The 19,682-nt window shown below is 41.8% G+C and overlaps 2 protein-coding genes across 3 annotated transcripts in view; one reads left to right on the top strand and one right to left on the bottom strand.

The window, feature by feature from the left end:
- ESCO1 (establishment of sister chromatid cohesion N-acetyltransferase 1) overlaps positions 1-4,289 on the top strand; it is a 29,260-nt gene extending 24,971 nt beyond the window's left edge. For both annotated transcript variants that reach the window (XM_041477742.1, XM_041477741.1), the window contains 2 exons: positions 762-949; positions 3,314-4,289. In XM_041477742.1, coding sequence (XP_041333676.1) covers positions 762-949; positions 3,314-3,461 — 336 coding nt within the window. In that variant the 3' untranslated portion in view covers positions 3,462-4,289. The remainder of the gene's footprint in view (positions 1-761; positions 950-3,313) is intronic.
- A 604-nt stretch (positions 4,290-4,893) lies between these two features.
- Positions 4,894-19,682, bottom strand: part of GREB1L (GREB1 like retinoic acid receptor coactivator) — a 75,662-nt gene continuing 60,873 nt past the window's right edge. Inside the window, exons 24-33 of the mRNA XM_041477780.1 lie at positions 18,131-18,286; positions 17,784-17,923; positions 15,894-16,055; positions 15,381-15,585; positions 14,533-14,698; positions 13,626-13,853; positions 12,140-12,281; positions 10,843-11,043; positions 8,960-9,098; positions 4,894-7,602 (exon numbers count right to left, since the gene is read on the bottom strand). Of these exons, the coding sequence (XP_041333714.1) occupies positions 7,439-7,602; positions 8,960-9,098; positions 10,843-11,043; positions 12,140-12,281; positions 13,626-13,853; positions 14,533-14,698; positions 15,381-15,585; positions 15,894-16,055; positions 17,784-17,923; positions 18,131-18,286 (1,703 nt within the window). The 3' untranslated portion in view covers positions 4,894-7,438. The remainder of the gene's footprint in view (positions 7,603-8,959; positions 9,099-10,842; positions 11,044-12,139; positions 12,282-13,625; positions 13,854-14,532; positions 14,699-15,380; positions 15,586-15,893; positions 16,056-17,783; positions 17,924-18,130; positions 18,287-19,682) is intronic.

The following is a 19,682-nucleotide window of genomic DNA, read 5'->3' as shown; positions in this document are numbered from 1 at the left end:
CAGATGAAGAGCCTGGGTGCTTGGGCCATTCTGAAATGTAGTTACTCAGTTTTGTGTGGTTGACACTGAGCAGAGACACGTGGATGGTGTCATACTTGGCTCAGACAGACCTCATCATTTAAAAACTTGCTAGAGCTGAGGGGTGGAATTTTTGTCTTCCTCTGCTGTTACACAGCTCTGGCTGTGCTCTTGCTTGTTGACAAGCAGGTTCAACTCCCTACCCAGCAGAAATCCAATATGGATAAAAGAGTGGATGCTCTGTATGATTGAGTTGAATCACCACAGGGTCAAACAGCTCCACAGGAAATAAAAACAGAGGACAGAACTGCACTGGAAGGCAGGACAAGAAGTCTTTGTAGTACTAATCACTGATGTCACATAATCTGTCTCTTCATTCCACACTGTATTGTTTTCTATTGTCCCTTGGGAGCATCAGACAACAAGCAAAACAATCTTAGCCAAAGCCAGAGAAATTGATGCAAACGCTTTAATGCAGGTAGTAATAAGGATTGGATTATTTGTTGCTGTTACTTTAAGTGAGAGAAACTTCAGAGGGTTTTTTCTTTATTTAATCTTCTATAATTTGCTTGATTTTTGAAACTGTTATGAGAAATTAAATGAGTTGCAAAAATACAGTGTTTTTGGTAAGGCGTTTTAGCAGCCAAGTATGTTTTACCTGAAATAAATCAAACATTAATTATTTTCTTTAGTCATTAGTGATGCTTTTATAAAGTGACGCATGGTTTTTACATCATCTGCAGGGCTACAGAGTTATAGAAGAGAAGGTTCCAGAAATCAGTTCAGAAAATGAGAAAGTGATATTTGAGAGACAGAAAGCATGGTGCTGTTCAACTTCTCCAGAACCCGCGATCTGCGGGATCAGTCGGATCTGGGTGTTCAGCATGATGCGCCGGAAAAAGATCGCTTCTCGGATGATAGAGTGTCTCAGGTAAGAGGGAAACATTCCTCAGCTACACATGGTTTACACAGAGTTCCATGCAAGACATTGATTGTTTTGTGTGTATCAAGCTTGTATTTGCAGCTGCTGGTGATTCTGGGGATATGGATTTGAGCACAGTTGGCAGTTCCAGTATTGGAGTTCAGTAACTCATGTCAGTACTCTACAGTCGTTTGTCTTTCGCAGAAGTCTTAGAGTGCAATTGTAATGAGTCACCCTGGCAGACTCCCAGGGGGAAGTTCCTCCACAGTAATTGAGTAGAGGACACAGGACTGTCTTTGGTCACAAAGTGTGAGGTGACCCATGGACTGCAACCCAGCCATTGGCTGATTGTCCATTACTTAGAGGTAGCAAGAGGGAAGCAACAGAGACCCAGTGCAACAAACTATTGGATATAGTCTGGTGGTTCCAGCTGTTGTTTTGTTTTAGTTCTTTTATATATACTCAGGTTCACTGAAACTTGTGGATATTTTCCATTTCCATGGAGATATAGTAGCAAGTGGTGAGTGTATTCCAGCTGAATGTTTGAGTCCATAGAAAGGACTCAAACATCTGTGCTATTGTCTAGATAAATGTTAAAAATGTTGACTCTCCAAACCTGAGGTTTCTTTCCAAGAAGTTTAAATGTCTGTTCCAAGTAATGGCAAGAACTGCTCAAATCTTAACGATGGCTGGGCTGTCAGGTTTGTGCTCGCCTCATCTTGTTGGAGTTTCTAGAACAGATTCTGCTGCCTCTGCCAGTCCTCACCCTCTTGGGTATTTGGAGAACTCAGCAAGGCTGTTTTGCCCTGCACAATTCATCCTGTCCAGCTGGTGGAGCAAATCATGATCAGATTATGTTTTGGCTCACCTATTGACAGTAAAGCTGTATTCACACAAATACATTAACTTGATGATTTGCTCATGTTTTTGGCAGATTTTAAATAGTGTGTTCTGTAGCTTCCTAGAAACTATTTCTAAAGGAAGGATTTGTCTCCCAAAATGATGCTGAACTTACTTCTCAGCTACAGCCCTAAAGGAACTTTAGAATCAATTTTGATGACTTGTTGCAGATAGTGCAGTTTTCCTCTTAACTGTGCACAGCACCTCCCCTTTTACTGTGCTCTGGTGCTTGCTTGGCCTTCCAGTAGCTCATTGCTGTATTCACTAAAAAGTTTTGTGTTACTCTGGTGCTCCTTTGGTTTGTAGAAAAGTCTGATGACCTCTAGAGCTGGTGTAGATGAGGGAGCCTAGGGAGTTAGAGAAGGCAAAGGAAAGGAGTGAGACTTGCTTTGGGATGGCAGTAAGCAGTTACATCTGCTCAGCTGCCTAAATTTAAACGTTTTCCATAGGAAAAGGTACTTGGAATGGGGTAATATTGGTAACCAGCTAAATCGTGACTTCAAAATGTTGAAGGCATTGTAAGAGACCGAGGCTCATTTTGAGACTGTCTGCCCCATTTCACTCAGGCTTTCACAGTACCTTGGAGTCACAGAAATCCAGTCAGTCTTAACCTTGCAAAATCATCTTTCTTAACACATGAAAGAGAAGAGAATAAAGCTGGTAGTAATTAAAAACGATTTTGTTCTCATTATCTTTTCCTCAGTATTTAATGGTGATGTCTCTATCAGTGAAGCTCCTGCTTGCTCTTCAAGTACATTTCTGATTATTTTATAGAAACTAAAGAACTTAAGTCTAAAGGCAGTTTCTTCTGTTTCTAAGGATAAAATAACACCTCCCCTTTAAGACCAGTTGAGGTCTTAAACCCTGAATTCAGTTTTCTAAAATTACTCACACAGCCAGCCAGAAAATTACAATGCTATCACTTGATTCCCACTCTCCCTTCAAATATGACTAAAACATACAGGAAATACTCTTCATGAACAAGTTAATTGATTCTTTCTTTTTGTATAGTTAATTACTGAATGTGTATTTAGAAGTTATGCCTAGAGGTTGGTCCCTTGAAGCCCCTCCCTGAGCACCCCAACTTGATTCATAGCTTGTTTTCATTCCTAGTGATTGTAATCACAGCCCTAGTGGTCTCTTTTCTATTAAAAAAATCTTTGGAATGAATTCAGACTTTGTATTTTAAACTCTGAATTTAACTCGTGATGCAATTGTTCTGTACAAATATTCCTTCTGAAACACCAGACCCATATAAAATCCCCTCCCAGAGCAAGTGGTCCTCCTTGCTCTTTGGAAGGAGGAGATAAATCCTATAAATAGATGCATCTCCTCCTGACGGAACTTCTTCCTTTTGAATGTCTGTGCCACTTAATTAATGGTTTGTTGCCTAATAGCATAAATGTTTTTCATGATTCTCTGAGGGTAATTATCTTCTTTTATTTTTTTTTCCTTTTCCCCTCTTTTAAACAGGAGCAACTTCATATATGGCTCATACTTAAGCAAGGAAGAAATTGCTTTCTCTGACCCCACTCCTGATGGAAAGCTCTTTGCAACACAGTACTGTGGCACTGGCCAGTTCCTGGTATACAACTTCCTGAATGGACAGCACCAGACTTAACTGCTCTGCAGGAATTCCCTTTTTATTGGAGACTTCTGCCAAACTGCATGGAGTGGGTGCAGACCTTCAGCAGAAGCCAGGGCCATTTTTATTACAGTGAACTCAGGACTGGTAACAACCAAATGGTTGTACTATTTTATTAAAATTGTAAACAATGCAGTAATAGGCTAACTTTGTTTTTTTAAAAGAAAGATATTTTATTAACTTTTACAAAAGTTTGATTGTATTTTATCTAGTTATTCATGTTTACATGCAGCAGAAAATTGTTCATAGTGGACTGTAAACTAATGCAAAGACTCTAGTCTGGCTGACGAGTACATGCTGAAGTTCTTACTGAGGTAATATACCAGTGCTTCCCAGTACTGGAGCGCTGGGCTCCTGCCCCAGCTCCCACTACCAGCACTTGTCTGACAGAGTTCCAGGCTGTGCCCAGTGGAATTGGGGCAGGAAGTGTTACAGTGCAGCCGCTGTGGGCAACAACCCTCACAGGCTGTACGGTGCCTTCCGGGGTGCCCCTGTACCCTGCTCCATGTCAGGGCGCCTGCTCCCTGGCAGCAGCATTGAAATCTTGTTGTGGCCCCTGTCCCCTTCTCCCCCAGATTAGTTTTGGAGTAAAAGGTGGAATGAAAAGCCCAAGGACTGGTGTGCTCGTCATTCTTCAAGTATTGTACTGAGTATATACCTTTGTTAGTGGACTTCACTTTGATACTTGTCGCTCCTTCATAAATCTCTCCTCTTTCAAAGGGTTTGTATGTTGAAAAACTGCTGTGGCCTTTCTTGATCTGTACATAATGTAGATAGATTAAAAATAAAATACTTGATAGCTTTTTTAAAGTTACTCTGTATAATACTGAGTGTGAATGAATCTTTAGTGTATTTCATACTTTTATTGGTGGGATAAACATAACATGCTGAAGATCAATGCCCCCAGGAGCTCTGGATCAAGTCCATCTTCATACAAGGTTTATAGTAAGGTGAGTGGGGATACCTCCAGTCTTGAGTAACAGTTTAAAACCCTAATGGAAGATGGGAAAGATTTAGTTACGGTTAAACTTAGTGTTTGTTTCAATTTTGGAACCTGTGTGCAGTCAGGATGTAGTTGTTCATGGTGTGCTGTCTTTAGCCTTGGTCTAGAGCTGTAGCAAAGACCTCGCACCACATCCCAAACAATACTCAAGAGTACTTAAAGCTGGAGTAGCAGAACAGTGCTGAATTCTGGGCTGCAGAGGCTGTTTGTTTCCAAGCTGCCACGTGTTCTTTTCCAGGGGATTGTGAGCAGCCTGTAAAGAGCTTTGTCAGAAAAGTGGTGCAGGTGCACCAGAACTCTGGAAGCAATCCTCTATGGTGGGCTCAGAAAGGAAGAGCAGAACCCATTAAGAGAGAGACAGTCTGAAATGGTAACTTAATATATTCAAATTTAATGAAAGCACATTATAAACATACCATAGCCACAACTTCAGACAGTTTCATTTCATAAACAATAACATGAGGTAGACTGACTAGTGAAGCTAGATTCACCAAGTTTTTGGTTAAGAAAACTTTACACTAGGAAAGCAACGTTTTTAACCCTCTTCCAAAAGTCACAAAAAGCAATTACATAAGTTAAGCCAAAAGCATCTGCATATGATTCTTTAAATCTTAGTTTACATTCAGTGTTAACCTGTGAATAGACAAGAACATCTACAGGTAAACTATAACGCTGGCCAATTTTCATACATTCATAAGAATGGCCTTAATGGCAAGGCTTAAAACCAAAATGGAATAGCAATCATGTGCCTGTCAGCCAAGGGTCTCCTTGCCAGGAATTCACAGGCAGCCAATTTAAAGTGTTCCATGGGACAGGCCTGTGGTGTTGGGGCTGGTGTAGTGCACTCTGGCCAGAGCGTTACTGAAACTCCTTGCTTCCATAGGGGACAGCACTAAGGAAATGGGTTACTATTAGCTGGTAAAGGCGGGCAAATACACTGATTTCTAAATGCACTCTCAGCCCTCAGAATGATTTTGCTCTGCTCCACCAGTGGGCTAGCTCCTCCTGGTAGTCTCAGCACCTGGAATTTTAAGAACTTAGTGCAAACATCAAATACACGAACAAAAAGGAAACCACTTTTGAACATGTAATACCTGACACTTTTGTACACCGTGCTAAGACTGGGGGCTGGCCTTAAACCCTCTGGCAAAACCAGAGCTACTGGAATACATTCAGGCATGTAGCAAACACTTTGAATCATCTTTTATATCCCTATGTCTTCCCAGTGTTAAAATAGGTAAGGCAGGTTGCATCTGAAGGAAAACAAAAAAGAAATTTACTGAAAGGGGTTGTTCATGTGAAATTTGCTAAATTTACAGCATCAGAAATAATGCTACATCAACACAGACATATGCAAACCGTTTTCCTTTGGCCTCTGTCAAATATATTATGTTTATTCATCTGTAAACATCTCTTCACAAGATAAAAAAAGTTGCTTAATTAACACTATGCCTTAAAAAAAATGCAGCTTTGGCAGGTCCTTCTGCAAGGACTGCAGGTCAGGTATAAAGATGCATTAATTTCATTGCTTTTTTGGGTAGTAAATTCATATTCCTGAATAGCCTTTAAGAACATTCTGCATTTTTCTTATTGATAAAGGGGGTCAAGATGTGCAGAAAGACAATTGTTGGAGGGTGTGTGTGTAATAAACCTCCGTGAGACAACACCTGCCGAGTGTGAGGGGAACAGAGCACTGCTGCATACACCTCTGACAGCCAAATGCTACAGCATCAAGTTAATTCTGGAACACCTTCACAAGGATCAGTATTGCAGCTGGAAATACAACAGTGTGTGACTGCTGCAGAGCCAGTATCTACAGAGGTACACGGATGATGGTTTCAGGTGATGTGTTCACACATCTCTGCTTCTGGAGAGTCCCTCCTGAGCAGTCCCAGCTCCCTGGGACTTCTCTGCTCCCCCTCTTGGAGCTACTGTAGAATACTTTCTGTTTCTCTTGGGTCCAGCTCAGGCACTGTTAGGCTCCTGCACATTTCTTGGTGTGTTGCTTCATGGAGGGGTACAACTCAGACCTGATCTCAGCTCTGCAGCCAACTGGAGTCGAGCGTAAAGGAAATGGAGAGTGAGTTGCAGGCAGTCCACCACAAAGGCACTGGACAAACAGGAGGATGCATTTCCATACGCAAAGGGGGACGGACCGCAAGTTTCCAAAGCTCTGAGGAGAGTGAGAAACTGAGGGTGATTTGCTGGGGAGTTACTCTGGCCTCTAACTGAAGAGAGAGCAGCTCTGAGAAGCCTTTTGCTTTGGGCCCTGGAGCTGAGGAGGGGGCGCCTGCTGGGGCAAAATACCATTGCTAAGGGTGCGCAGTGCCTGCCACACGTTTGCCCATTTGTTCAGGTTTAAGTAGTAAACTTTGAACACCTGTGGAAATTTTGCCAAAGACAGTTTCAATACGTACACAATTACAAATTTTAAACTAACACTGCACAGAGAACAAGACTATTCCTCGTAATACAAATATCTACTTTATATTGTAGTTTCAAACCCCTGAGTATTCCTGTACCACAGCACAGAGCTGAAGAGACGTGGTGGGCTCTCCTCCACCTTTCTTCGATAAATTCCACATGCTAGGGTGCATTTCATGTAACACATTCAAGCTTACAGCTGCAAGAGGAGAGCAGCTTCTTCCCCTAACTCAGCTGAATATAAAAAGGATTCTTCTTTGACGAAACAACATCCTCTTCCCAGATCCTACAGCTTGGTTGGCTGTGTGATTGGTGTCGGTGGTTGTGAATGATGTGAAAATAACTGGAATCCGGGATCCTTTAAATCATAACCAATGCGGTAATTTTACCCCAAAGAATAAAGCTACTTCAGAATGTGGGGAATCCTTTAGAGCAGTCAAGATAAATATTGGTTGCACTTTGCTCCACAGTGATTGTACTTTTTAAAAAAAGAGTTCTTTTTTTTCTTTGTTAGCGTTAGCGAAGCTTATATGTGGCGTCCCGTAAGGAAATAGAGAGGTTCATCATCACTACTGTTTGCAGTTTGAAACTCATCCCGAAGTCGGAACTGCCACTCATCCTCCAACTCCAACCGCACTATTGTCTGCCGTAGCGAGCTCCTGTCTTGACATATGACACACAGGGTGGCACCTTCAATTGAAAAGCATGTTAGATTCTCAAGGTACAATAACAACTCATTTCCTTCACTGATTTTCCTAAGATATTTTAAAGAAATCTCTGCTGCTAGGGAGGAAAAAAGTAGCATTACAAGGGTCTATCACCAACCAGTGATATCACCACCAGCCAGTCCAGGCTCCGCTCAATCCTTTGAGCCTCAGGACAGAAATGAATGTGTCCACTCCCAGGAAGGCACAGACACGGAGAAGCAAGCATGGTGTGGGGTGTGCTTTGGATCACAGGATGTCACTGCCGACAGCCAGGCAGTGTTAATATCATCAACTGCAGCAGAGAGAACATTGATTGGATCTTTAAATTACTACTGATAACTAAGCTCAAATAATAAAGCATACTTTTTTGTTTATTTCATAGGACTTTTAGGTTTGTAGAAGGTCAGTGATGAAATTCTATGAAACCAAACCAGTCTTGCAACTGACATAAGAAAATCCACTGACTTCCTTAAGTATGAGAGCTGCCCTTGGTAAAGCACTCTAAAGAGACTAATTTCTTCTGTGGCTTAACAAATTTACAAACTTCATTCCACCTGGTGTTACACATGATCATTTAATAAGCAGGAGAACTGGACACCTTCAGGAACATCCCCAGGGTGTCTTTGTGCCTTCTTCCTCTGTCCCTGCCCTGCAGGGCCCAAGAGGGCACAGGAGCAAACTTCAAAATGTGGTTCTTGGATCTGGCTGAGAGTCATTCCTATGGTCCCCCTGCACATGGACCATCCTCGGTCAGCAAGAGAGGGAAATGGCTCAGCTGTGCCACCACAACTGCACTGCAGCTCTGCAACACACTTCAGCATTACTGAATTCCTCCGGCAATTTGCTAATTGCCAGCATTAAGACATAAAAATAAGGATTTTTATGAGGTTTATCAAGTTCTGGTGAGGCAGACCAAATCATCCTTCAGCTAAGAGCTGTCCTTATTTACAGAACTGAAGATTTACTACCATTATAGACTGATTGCCAGAGCAGAATTTCCCATCCTCATCAGTAACATCTATGCTCCCAACTCTCAAGTTGCTGACTGCACAATTCACTACCTGATTTCCAAAATCCTTGATGATGTCACTTTAAAGTAACTTAATGAATGTCATTTATCAACGCTTACCTAAGGTTCAATTATCTGCCAACAAGAACAGAAGTTTCATAGACCTCTCAAAAACCACCCCATCTATTTCTTTTGAAAACAGTGCCAAAACAAACTGAAAATAATGGAGCTGTTTAATCCAGCTGTTTATTCCTCTGCCTTTCCCTTGTCATCCATGCTATTATTAGTTGGTGAGAGGCACCCAGGATGCCCGGCAGAGAAGCAAGATTACCTTTGAGAAACCTGAACCGCTTGAGGAGGTCTGCACCGACGAAGGAGTCGCAGAGATAGAGCAGAAGTCCACTGAAGAACACCCCTTCACAGTTGACATTGACTGAGTGTGGGCGAGAGCTAATGTAGCATATGGCAACCTGAAACACAAGGGGGAAAGAAATGCTTTCTGTCTCAGAAATGTCTAAGGATGACTTACAGGGAATGGAATAGAGCTTGGTGATAACAGGCAAGTCAGCTGGTGCTCTGATAAAAATCCAATCCAACAAGACTGCAGTACTGAGCAAACTTTCCCAAAGAAGTAACACACAGAACAAACTTCTAGATTAAAATTTGGTCACCAAGTCTGCAACACATTATTTTAGGGCTCTCTGTAATTCAGTTTGATTTTTTTTTTCCCTCTACAAATTACCTGCTTATAATGACTGTATAGATTATACAGGTTATTCTAATAAGGATACATTTGTCAAAGTAAGCAATTCCATAAGTAGAGGAAATCCTGATGCTTGTGGTTCCAAGTACTCCTGTGTCTAAGTGCTGTGATAGCTGGTACATAACAAAGGGTGCCTCCTCTATCGTACCACTGACCTCCATAAAATTTGTCTGAACAATATCCTTGTTAGACATTGGCCCTGCTCCAGACCCAGTTCAAGCTGACCACTGGGTTCAAAAATTCTAAACTCCCCACCTACAGACATCTAGAATATATTTGCAAAAATCTAATTTCCTTGAAACCCAAGTTCATAAAAAGAGAAGCATCAAAGGATGAACATTAGGATTTGTCAAGAATGGCATCACTTTCAGGTTTTTGCTTTGTATGAAATATTATTTCAGACAGACATGCCCAATTCCTTTGCAAATTATGGAATTGTTTAGGTTGCGCTCATCGAGATCCCACTGTTATCATGGGTCCATGAGATCCAAGATCACTGACTCCAACTGTTAACCCAGCACTTCCAAGTTTACCACTAAACCATGTTGCCAAATGCCACATCTACACATCTTTTAAATACCTCCTGGAATGGTGAACCCACCACTATTCTGGGCAGCCTGTTCCAGTGCTGAACAAACCTTTCCATGGAGGAATTTTTCCCAATATCCAATCTAAACCTCCCCTGGCACAACTTGAGGTTGTTTCCCCTTGTCCCATCATTTGTTACCTGGCAGAAGAGGCAGACTCCCACCTGGCTACACCCTCCTTTCAGGTGGTTGTAGGGAGTGATAAGGTCTCTCCTGAGCCTCCTTTTCTCCAGGTAAACACCCCCAGCCCCCTCAGCTGCTTCTCATCAGATTTGTGCTCCAGACCCTTCACCATTTTCACTGCCCTTCTCTGGACATGCTCCAGCACCTCAATGCTCTTCCTGAATTAAGGGGCCCAAACCTGAATACAGGATTTGAGGTGTAGCCTCCTCAGTGCCAAGTACAAGGGAATGATCCCCTCCCTGGTCCTGCTGGCCACACCATTGCTGATCCAAGCCAGGATGCCACTGGCCTTCTTGGCCACCTGGGCACACACTGGCTCATGTTCAGATGCTGTCAACCAGCACCCCCGGATCCTCTTCCTTTGTGCAGTTTCCCAGCTACTCTTCCCCAAGCCTGTGGCACTGCATGGAGTTGTTGGACCCAAGTGCAGGACGTGACACAGTCCAGCAGTCACATTAATCCATCACAGACCTCTGGTCTCTACCCACACCAGCCAGCTGGAGGCTTCACCACCAGCTGCTCCAGTGGATTGGTCCTTTACTTCCAGCAGCAGAATCTGTTTGAGACCAAAGTCTTCAAATGTTACCCTTGATGCTGAGGAAGGGCATTTCAACACAACAAAGATATTGAAGTAGAGGTTTGCATTTCCTTGTCCCCATCATCCCTGAAAATCTCTTGTACCTCGAGCCCAATGTTCAGGTAGCAGTCGATGGCCAATACCGGGTTCTTGAAGTTGTGAATGGCCTTGGGGAAGAGTTTGTAGGTTGCGTGTTGAAGGAATTTCTCCAGGAGGAACTGAGACGGGGCTGCCAACAATGTGTGCTCGCTGTCAGGAGCACAGACGTACTGAAGGGGCATTATTGGTGCCACGCTCTCTGAGACCTGCAGTGAAACCAAGGGGAAGCCCTTTTAACCCGCCTACTCTGTGTATTTGCTCTGCTGGAGTTCCTCTGACTGGGGAAAGGACTGACATGACAGAGCAGAAAGAGAGAGAAGAGGAACAAAAAGATCAAAACTCCCCATTTGATTTTCACACAGCACCAAAGCACAGAAATAAATTAATTCCTCGTTCTGTGCTTGCTACGTACTTCTGTGGATATCTGCTTGCCTAAATAAGGGACATAAAATGTGAAGTTCAAACTGTCACAGTGGCCTTCATCCTGCCCTACTTGTGGGCATTATATGAAATTACATACTCCTTGTGTGGATCATCCACAAAAAGTGTTTTCTATGGAGTTTTCTCATAGGCCAGTCCATCACTACAGATTCCACTGCAACCACAAGAAAAGGAAAATCAGAAAATGATCTTCAAAAATACTTAAACCCAGAGTTTAGTCAGTTAAATTGTGACATATGGGAGGTGGTTTTTTAAAAGGAAGATGGTGTGGGTTGTGTTCAAAACCACCAAGAGCACAAACTGTAAGATTCCTAGATTAAAGACAATCCTTTGAAATACACCTCCATTTAAAGCTGGAATAGGTGTAACATACTCTGTGTAAAATATTTTATATATTTTTACAAATACTTGGATTTCCTGGGGGGATTTCAGAAGGTTGCAGTTTTCAGAGCCTTTCTTCAGCCCACTTTTTGTTAGGAAGTGCAAGGACTGAAAGTCATCACAAATCAGCAAACATCAGAAACTTGTGGCTGTGCTGAATTTTTAAAACTGACTCTGGTACAAATTGCTTGCTTTGGATCAGAGTCTGCAAAATCTTCCTCTATCAGAGATACCACTGAAAAGCTAGACCAAACTCTTCCCAATCTCAGTCCATCTTCTAATGATTAGGAGGATTTTTTTAGTAATTTATAAATAGCAAAATGTTTCTCATTTTCTATTTTTGATGTGGCAGCCCTACCATAGATTAAGCCATGAATGTCAGATGTCAAATAAGCACGAAATGAATTTAAAGTACTAGAGAATTCATTATTTCTAGGAAAAACAGGTCCTGATTTTACACCTTAAGTACACGAGACTTACCATGATTTTTGGCTTAACAACAAAGTCCTTTTGTCCTCCAACCTGAATATGTTTCTTCATGACACTGAAGTTGTTGAAGCGGCAGATGAGGAGGCCGCTGCTGTTGGTCCGCAGATTAAAATCCACATCTTCACAGAAATACCTGGGCATTAAACACAAGATCACTAAACCAGCTGTGTGGCTGCTGTGCACGAGCATTCACACACCCCCTGCTGAAAGGCAGCACTATGGGCTCAGCAGAGATCTTTGGAGATCATCTGATATGGTGCCAATACAAATTTTCTGCAGAGCTCCGAAGACTCATTCCTTCAATGCGCTCCTGCTCAAGGAAAGCAGCAGCTGCTCACCCTAAACCCAAACTAGTCTTCACTTTTCCGTGCACCTGTGTGCTTCTTCCCCACACCAAACCTGGCTTGTGCTCTCATGCTCATCACATACTGGCATCAGTCATTTTCTCCCCACCCTTTACTTATTTTAAAATTCTTTTTATGTTTGGGGTTTTTTGTATTATGTATTTTGGACTTGGCAGAAGCTCTGCAGTGACCAACCTCCACCTCTGAACAAACCAGTTCCATATGACATATTTCTCCATAAACTGGAATTAGTGGAAAAATATAACTTTAACAAATACTTGGCTATGGGAGGAAAAGCTGCTGGGAAGTTATCTAGTCCTCCACTATTCATAATGTTGTTCATTTCTATGGGCTGACTCCCACTTCATGATTCAACCTGACACAGAATGTGAAATCAAGAGCTCCAAAAGTCACACCAGCTTGCACTGACAGGCTACAGTTCCTCGCTGAAACATACAGGATCCCTGAAAACAGCAGCAGGAGCCCAAGGTGAGAAGCCCCAGGGCCATTTGTGGCCAGCAGAGACAGGGTTTATTTGGAACTCACTTGTCTGGAAGAAGAAAATTGGGTATTTCTTCAATCTGTGATGACAGCTATCAATAAAGGCCCATGATATGCGTGCTTTATTGCAAATGCTTTAGGATGAAGTTCATTGGGGGGTGGGGGGAGGAAGGAAATAGAAATTTTTTCATCTGTTTTTCTTGCAAACTCAGGTGACAGCAGGGAGGACAACTATCTCTGAAGGAAATACAAGGAATCCCTCCTTCTAGGCACTCTGGAAACTCCCCATTCTTCCTGTAACTGATGCCATTTTGGCTCCTTTCTTGGACTTTCGGTGTCCCAGTTATTTTTTTCTCCTCAAGTTTCTTATTTCCTCACTTTTTCAGTCCTCTGAAGCCCTTCCTTGCCCTTGATCTGTCTCCCCCAGGTTTTCTTGGCTTATAGCAGTTTTATTTTGATCCCTTACTCACTCAGATGAAACATATATCACACTGTGTTTTATTTTTGTGATTGTGCACTCATTACCTAAGGTAGAATCTTTCTGTTTATCTCAACAGCATTCAGAAACATTGTGACAAGTTTCTTATCAAGCCAATATGCTATTTTTCCACAGATATATATGTACTGCCTACCTGTTTAGGTCATATTGCACGTTCTGGGTCAGGTCTATGTTGAGCAGTATAAAATCACGCACATGGCACCTGGAGAACGGAGCCTTTGATTTCCTGGTGTTCAGCTTGCTGTTCCACTTCTGAACACCCAGTATTGCATAATGAACAATTTTGGGGGTGGCTTCAATGTGTTGGAGGACACTTTTCAAAGACACATTCTTGCTGAAACTCCCAGGCTCCAGGGACTGGCTGCAAAACATGATCATACACAACATACAAACATATTTTATTATTTTTATATTACATACACTACAAATATATACATGTGTGTGTATAAAAAGGATCAAAAAATTCCACTGACAACTGAGAATGTTTACTCCAGATGCTGTAAAAATATATACATAAATGAAGACTTTTTAGCAACAGGCAACTAATTTTTGCCCTCATCAGGGCAACCATTCAGAAAATGAGCCTTTCAGCAGAATAATTTCTTACACAGCAATTTATGAAGGGAAAAGAATAATTTTTGGAATGCTATTTTCTCTGTACTGGACAGTGTAAGCAGTGAGAATGTCTTCTAAGTTCCCCAAATAAACTGTTTGCTCTGAGAAACAGAAACTGAATCAAAACAAAGTAACATATTGAAAAATCCCTCAAACAGTCGCTAGAAACAACAGTGGCTCTAGGCAAAGAGCAAACACAAGCAGAGAGGTCTGTTGGAGGTACTGACACAGATGTAAGGGAACAGTCATGTGGAAGTGTTCAGCAGCACGTGTTGAATTGAATGTTGGTGGTCAACAAGACAAACATAGAGCGTTCCTACTGCTCTGATGTTGGCATCCCTGCCAGATGTTGGAGATGAGCCTCGGCCACAGATGTGCTGCTGGCAGCGCTGGATCAGTGCAAGGCAGCGTGGGTGGGTACCAACCTGGACTGCTCGTGGGGGCTGTGCATGTTCCACAGCACGCAGGAGTCATCCATGACCACGATGAAGGGCCACACGCACTGGCGCTTCACTCCCAGCTCCTCCAAGCGGTTTCGTTCCAGTTCCAGGTTGTGGTAGGAAAGTTCCTTAATTAGAAACCTGGCAGCACCTGAGGAAATACCACAAAGAAGATGTACAGACATCTTTATTAGACTTTATCACTCCTTCCAGAGAAAGGTAACACAAACATCTGCAGTCATTACCCTTTTTGAACTTAGTGCTCATAACACTTTAGTTTGAAAAGAAATCTGTATATCCCTTTTTCAGTGTGATGAAATCCAAAAGACAGATTGCAAGAACACTGGATGCTTTAAGACACTCTGCAGAACACAGTCTTGTGGGCATTAATGACGCAACTTGAACCAAGAAGGGGCTAAGATTCTAAAACTGAAGCTACTTAAAACTTCTTGCATAATAAACTCAGCATCCATGAAAACTAATTCCAAAGTTCAAGCCCCCAGTGTTCAGCTGCAGTTAATATTTACCTTCTGCTAACTAAAATGTTGCAATTTGAATATGTGTAAAACATCTAGAATTTACACAGAAGGGTTGAGTAAAATGAGAATATGGCCCACAAAACATCAGACTTTAGGCTGAGAAGGCAGTGATCCATGCAAACATATATTCCATGCCCCTGACAGCAGTTCTTCCACATTTTTGTACAGACATTACTGCTGTTCTCACAGCAGTTATGTGAGGAGCTGCTGCATGGTTTCCTGCAACAGCATGATCCACATTGTCCAAGGTAGATTTTGGTACCTTCACAGCAATGCATTGATGGTGTCTCTTACCAACTCCAGCGTTGTTGAACATGCCTGGCAGGACAAGCATGATGTGGTTGGGCCAGTATTTTCGGTAAAGTGGCATTTCATACTCCTTGACTACCAGGAGGTGCAAGTGGCTGATGCCTTCCATGGCATGGTAGAGGTTCAAGAGTCCATGTTCATGACGTCCACTCGATGGGGTGAAGATAGGACTCTTGACTGCATTCAAATTCTGCTGGAACACAAGGTATTTTGGCAACATTAGGTAAAAAAGCAGGTTATTCTTGGTAGGGACTTCTATTTGTTCATTTCTTATACCATACTTAAACATCCCTGATTATTGAAACACATATGAACTGGACGCTAGGAACAGAAAAAAAGGATGTTTGCCCTCAAAAAATCCATTCTAAGGACAGTTAGGCAAGATTTACACAAAAGACTTTAAAACAAAAAGACAACAGAAAAAACCTGCCCCCATTAATTTGCATATGTATGTCAAGCTGACTGCATGCAGCAGATGGGTGAGAGCAGCACACGCACCTTGTCAGAAACCAGTGGGAGTCGCATGCTTTCGAGATGTTTTCCCTGTTTGCTGAAGACAAAATGGCTCTCTTTGGACTTGGGGATTATAAAATGCAGCTGAACCTCTTCTCCCAGCATTGAGGATGAAAACGTGAATGCATGCAGAGTGGAGTCAGACACCTGAAGACAAACAAGCAGCAAAAAGAGGTTTCCAAGCAGGTAACACATAAGGACTATGTAAGGAGAAGTAGTTCTTACAGTCACAGCCCTGGAAGCCATCAGAGAAGAACATCCAAACCACCCTCTTTCAGTAATCATTTTCCTCACAATAAGGTACAATATTGAGGCCTTGCTATTAAAGGAATCAGCTTTCTGTACCAGTAATGGTCTTTGGCCAAACTGGACTCTTCTGAAGTCCATTTCAGCTAGGAATTATTTCTCAGTGTTTACAAAGAGAAGTCAAATATACAGATACACACATACACACACTCACACACACAAACATGTATACACTAGGAAAAAAACTGTCCAAATCAATTCACCTAGAAGGTTCAAAGAGGAGTGCAGTAGGTGGGGGTGCCTCCACAGCAGCATGCACTGTCATTCAGACACCTCAGCAGGAGCACCACTGTATTCGTGTCAGTACAGTATTTTTCCTGTGGCAATACTCTCCTAAGTAGTTGTGTGACCAAAGCAGACCACACCATTAACAAGGCCATGAAGAATGTGGGTGAACTTAAGTTTGCACAGCACTTCACTGAACCATGTAAGTGCATACAAATGCCTACACAGCTGATAGATTTCATCCCACAAAAGCATCTGTCTTACTACAAAGTCAAATCACTTACTCTTACCAATGAGCTTTCTTTTGCTAAAAATCTTTTGCTAAAAATTGAAATAATTAGCCTAAGACAGAAAATGCAAGGGACTTTATTTAGGTTTTGTTAAAGCATTTAAGAATCCCTCTTTCTTCATAATGTTTGCTATCCAGTGACTCCCCTTTGAAAGCGTAATTTCCCTGAGCTTAATTATCTTAATTCTATATACACAGCTCGCACTGGCACATAGAAGTAGATGTTTATATTTATTAGTACTAGTTATGTTTAACCACATGCACAAAGATAAGTGGCGGGAACAACAGATGTCCTTGGGGAGGATTTGCTTCTGTCAATGGACTTAATGAAGCATGAGGCTTAGATCAGACCTGCTGGTGCTGCTCTCAGGGAACTGGCATTGTGCACTGCCAGGTCGGGGTGTCTACACAGCCATATCTTAATAGCAAGCTGCTGGAAAACATTAGCGAACAAGGAATGAATGAATGGAGATAAGAAACTTCCAGGTAAATTGCTGCTGGTGGTTAAGAAATAATGTGTGAGCTATTAACTAGGAATAATCTTACTTGCCAGTCTTCTGTTTGCTTTAGAAATGAAAGGTTTTTTTAATTAAACAGATTAAAATGTTCATTTCTGTCCAGTGACTCATAAGCTACTGCTGAGAAGGATGCACAGCTACATACAAAGCAAGGAAGAAGGAGGCCTTGCCATCTCCCATCACAGGTATGGATGGCTAGCATTTAGGTTAGACAAGCATTTCTCTTAATTTTTAGTCTTCTCCCATGAGACACTGCAAACCCTCAGAGCAGGCTGAATAATGCTTTGGCTTCAGAAAACTCATCACAATATTCACCCTTTGCCAGAGGCAGCTGCAGAGGAAAACTGCTCATTCAGAACGTGGCAGACACAGCTGATGCTTCTGGGTCTGTAGCTCAATATCTCCCCTGAGAATGGAAGAATTAAACAATTCCATCTGAGGGAAGGTGAGCATGAGTCCTGAGATGACAGCAGTATGCCTGGAGAGACCATAATAAAAAAACAAGGATGCAGTTTACCCTAAGACCTTGACACCAACCTGTGCAGCAGGATTAATGTCCATGTACTGATGGCACTGCTCACAGTGATGGAAGGTGTTGTAAGCTGCATATTTAGTCAGCATCATGGACACAGTTTCCCTTTTCTTAGGTTCCTCTGATTTTGTTTCTTTGCTTGTTTCTGTGCAGAAAGAAAAGAAGTAACAGAAATTTTAGGAACGTTAAAAAACCAGAGATTTTGGTCCTGGTAAAAACTGTAAAGAATACATAATTTTTTTCCATTTAATTTTGGGAGAATAAAGGTTCTTGTGAACTTCTGTTCAAATGAACCAATAAACACTGAGTCTCTGTAGGAAAGTATTCCTTAAAAAGTCTACATTTTACCCACCTTGTTTCACTCTTGAGAGTTGTTCTGTGTATACAGGACTTATATTTCTGTACTTAGGGTCATGTACACTCAGGTCGAAAGATATTTTGCTGAAGATCTCAATGTCTGGCCAGTGGTCATTGCTAGACTGAGTAACTTCACTGTTTTCTGTATGATCTGCAACAACACACTTCAGGTAAGCAGAATCAGATACTCACCAAGTGATGCTTATGTGATGGTTGCTGCTTTACAGTTGCATTGGAACTCACACAGGCAACATCTTTGAACATCATAAATACTACCAATGAAATTACAATCCACACAAAGCTGACTCAAAGAAATGGCAATTCCTTAGAAACTGTGTGCAGGAGAAGAAGCCTCCTAGGTACCTTCCTGCACTGTTCCTCATCATGCTGCTGAGGTATAATTCACTCTAGTTTAAGCATAAAGTGCTCAGCTGAATGGTCCTATTTGTGCAGAAGGCATGGGTGTAGTAGTTTCGAGCCTCTTTGTGATGGAATGAAGAGCACTGGGTAAATGAGAAGCAAAAGTATCCAAAGGCAGAAGGATGAAAGGAAGGAAAGAGAGGCTGTACACATTTATGAACTAGTAGCTGGTGGTACCTGATAAAGGCAGTAGTAGACACACTCCTATTACAGAATAGGATGTGGCCAGCAAGGATCAAATGAAACTTTTCTGTATTGATCCAACAGAAATAAGTCTAAAGTAAAAAATCAAGTTTAATCAAAGGGAATGGTAGAAAACACTGGCCTAAGAAAACAGCTTTGGAATGCAGCTTGGACATGAGTCAATTCAGATTAAAATTAGATGGAAGAACACATGAAAGTAGGTGTGTAACTGAGCTTACTGATTTTAGAAAAGAGAATTCAGGTGAAATGAAGGTTGGGTATACAGATGAGCACATGCTCACCCTACCCTGATGCAAGAGGAGAGACAGTAATCTAAAGAGCTCTGAATCCATTAGTCTGACCTGGGTAATATTCAAAATTTAGAGAGGGTGAAGGAAGTAATTAAAGATGTTGAATTAAACGAAAAATGTGATAAAATGCAAATAGACTAAAGAAATTCTGTGTCACTTTCATTATACAGCCACGAAATTCCTATTTCTCTGAACAAAGGAAATGCAATGAATCTTACCCTTCTGGATTCAAGTATTTGGTATGATATTATAGGACAAATTATTAATACAGCTGAAGAAAATGGAGAATTGTCTGTAAATTGAAAGAGTTGACTAAATAGAAGATGGCAGCATGTAACTTTGTAAGCATTAAGGCAGGTGAGATTATCCATGAAGTTAAAAGGTCAGTAGAGGGGCACCTGTCTAATATTTTCACTAATGTCACCAGTTTAAACAAAAAATTGGCTTAAGTCTGCTGGTGGCACACTCCTAAAAGTCACTGCCAACATGGAGAAAGAATCAAAGATCAGCTGGAAAGAATTCAATGGCCTCAACAACTGTAACAACAAAAACTTGGTGATATTTAACAGAAAAAATGGGAGTCACATGTACATTCAAGGATTAATAACAAGCACTTCTGCAGCAGGTTGGGAG

The sequence above is a fragment of the Pyrgilauda ruficollis genome, unplaced genomic scaffold, assembly GCF_017590135.1.
Source record: "Pyrgilauda ruficollis isolate IOZ18807 unplaced genomic scaffold, ASM1759013v1 scaffold41, whole genome shotgun sequence".
Taxonomy (NCBI): domain Eukaryota; kingdom Metazoa; phylum Chordata; class Aves; order Passeriformes; family Passeridae; genus Pyrgilauda; species Pyrgilauda ruficollis.
This window is presented reverse-complemented; position numbering and strand designations above follow the sequence as displayed.